Genomic DNA, 1,505 nt, shown 5'->3' on the forward strand with positions numbered 1-1,505 from the left:
ATGCACGTGGACAGCAACCAGACCATCACCACTGAGTTTGTCTTCCAACCTTTCTCCTCCGTGCCCACCACACGGTGGCTCCTTTTTGTGCTCTTCTTCCTGCTCTACATTGCCATTGTTGTAGGCAACACCTCCATTGTGTGGGTGGTCCACACTGACCGTGCACTCCAGTCCCCCATGTATTTCTTCCTGGGGAACCTGGCCTTGCTGGAGGTCTGCTACACCACCACAGTGGTGCCCCAAATGCTGGCCAGTATCCTAGATCCCTGTACCACCATCTCCTTGGCTGGTTGTGGGACCCAGATGTTTCTGTTCCTTGGACTTGGTGGCACAGATTGTTTCCTGCTGGCCATCATGGCATATGATCGATATGTAGCCATCTGCCAACCACTGAGCTACCTGCTCATCATGACACAGAAGCTCTGTCTGCGCCTGGTGGTTGCTGCACTGTCACTGGCCTTCCTGCTCTCACTGGAGCTGACAGCATTGATCTTTGCCATGCCCTTCTGCCGGCGCCAGATCAACCACTTCCTGTGTGATGTGCCACCCATGTTGGGCCTGGCCTGTGCTGACATACATATCCACCAGACTGTCCTGTTCACAGTGAGTGTTACCATCCTGACTGTCCCCTTCCTCCTGATCTGCCTCTCCTATGCTTTCATTGGGACTGCCATCTTGCGCATCCGCTCAGCCCAAGGACGTCGCCAGGCCTTCTCCACCTGTACCTCCCACCTGACAGTGGTGCTGCTGCAGTATGGCTGCTGCAGCCTGGTCTACCTCTGCCCTAAGTCCAAGTCCTCAGAAGATGAGGATCGTCAGCTTGCTCTGATATACACCTTTGCCACCCCCATGCTCAACCCACTGATCTACAGCCTGAGGAACAAGGACATCAAGGGTGCTCTGCGAAGAGCAGTCAGGCGCACCATTACTTCCCATCCTCACTGAAAGACTGGGTTGCAGGGACTGGCAAGCAGGCCAAGACTAGCCTGTTTGTCTCTGGAAATATCCTTGCTGCACACCCTCTCCACCCTCTTCCTGTTCTCTGGACCATGCACACACACACACACACACTACAAAGGAAAGTGTGGTCATGATTGACAGGCTCCCCTTGCCTCCTTATGAAATCATCCCTTCCCATCCTGTCTCCTCAACCCCTTTATGAGTGAGGCCGTGGTTTAGTGTCCACCCTGGCCTTTCTCTCTGAAGGCTTCATGGGGTCCAGAAGTGCTATGTAGACTGGGCTCTTGTCTGTACACTGATGCTCTTGTCTCTCTGCCACAAACCCATGGCTCACGAAGGGAGGGGAGATGCAATGACTGGGAACCTGTGTAACTCCTGCCTACAAACTTTGTATGGTGCTGTGGTGTGAAAAAACCCCATGTCATTTGCAAATCACTAAGAACAGATGTGCACAGACTTCCAGCCTAGCTGATAAGATCTATCATGTCTTTCCCAGACTTGATGCAACAGGGAATCACTCAGTGACATTGAAAAGCAAACTTCGT

At 52.8% G+C, this 1,505-nt stretch overlaps 1 protein-coding gene across 1 annotated transcript; it reads left to right on the forward strand.

Annotated features, from left to right (window-relative positions):
* On the forward strand, positions 1 to 1,051 carry LOC102388380 (olfactory receptor 10Q1-like). The gene has a single exon (XM_006033431.1). It carries the CDS (start codon positions 1 to 3, stop codon positions 943 to 945), a length of 945 nt encoding a protein of 314 aa, XP_006033493.1. The 3' UTR covers positions 946 to 1,051.
* Positions 1,052 to 1,505: the final 454 nt, after the last annotated feature.

The sequence above is a fragment of the Alligator sinensis genome, unplaced genomic scaffold (genome assembly GCF_000455745.1).
Source record: "Alligator sinensis unplaced genomic scaffold, ASM45574v1 scaffold998_1, whole genome shotgun sequence".
Classification (NCBI taxonomy): domain Eukaryota; kingdom Metazoa; phylum Chordata; order Crocodylia; family Alligatoridae; genus Alligator; species Alligator sinensis.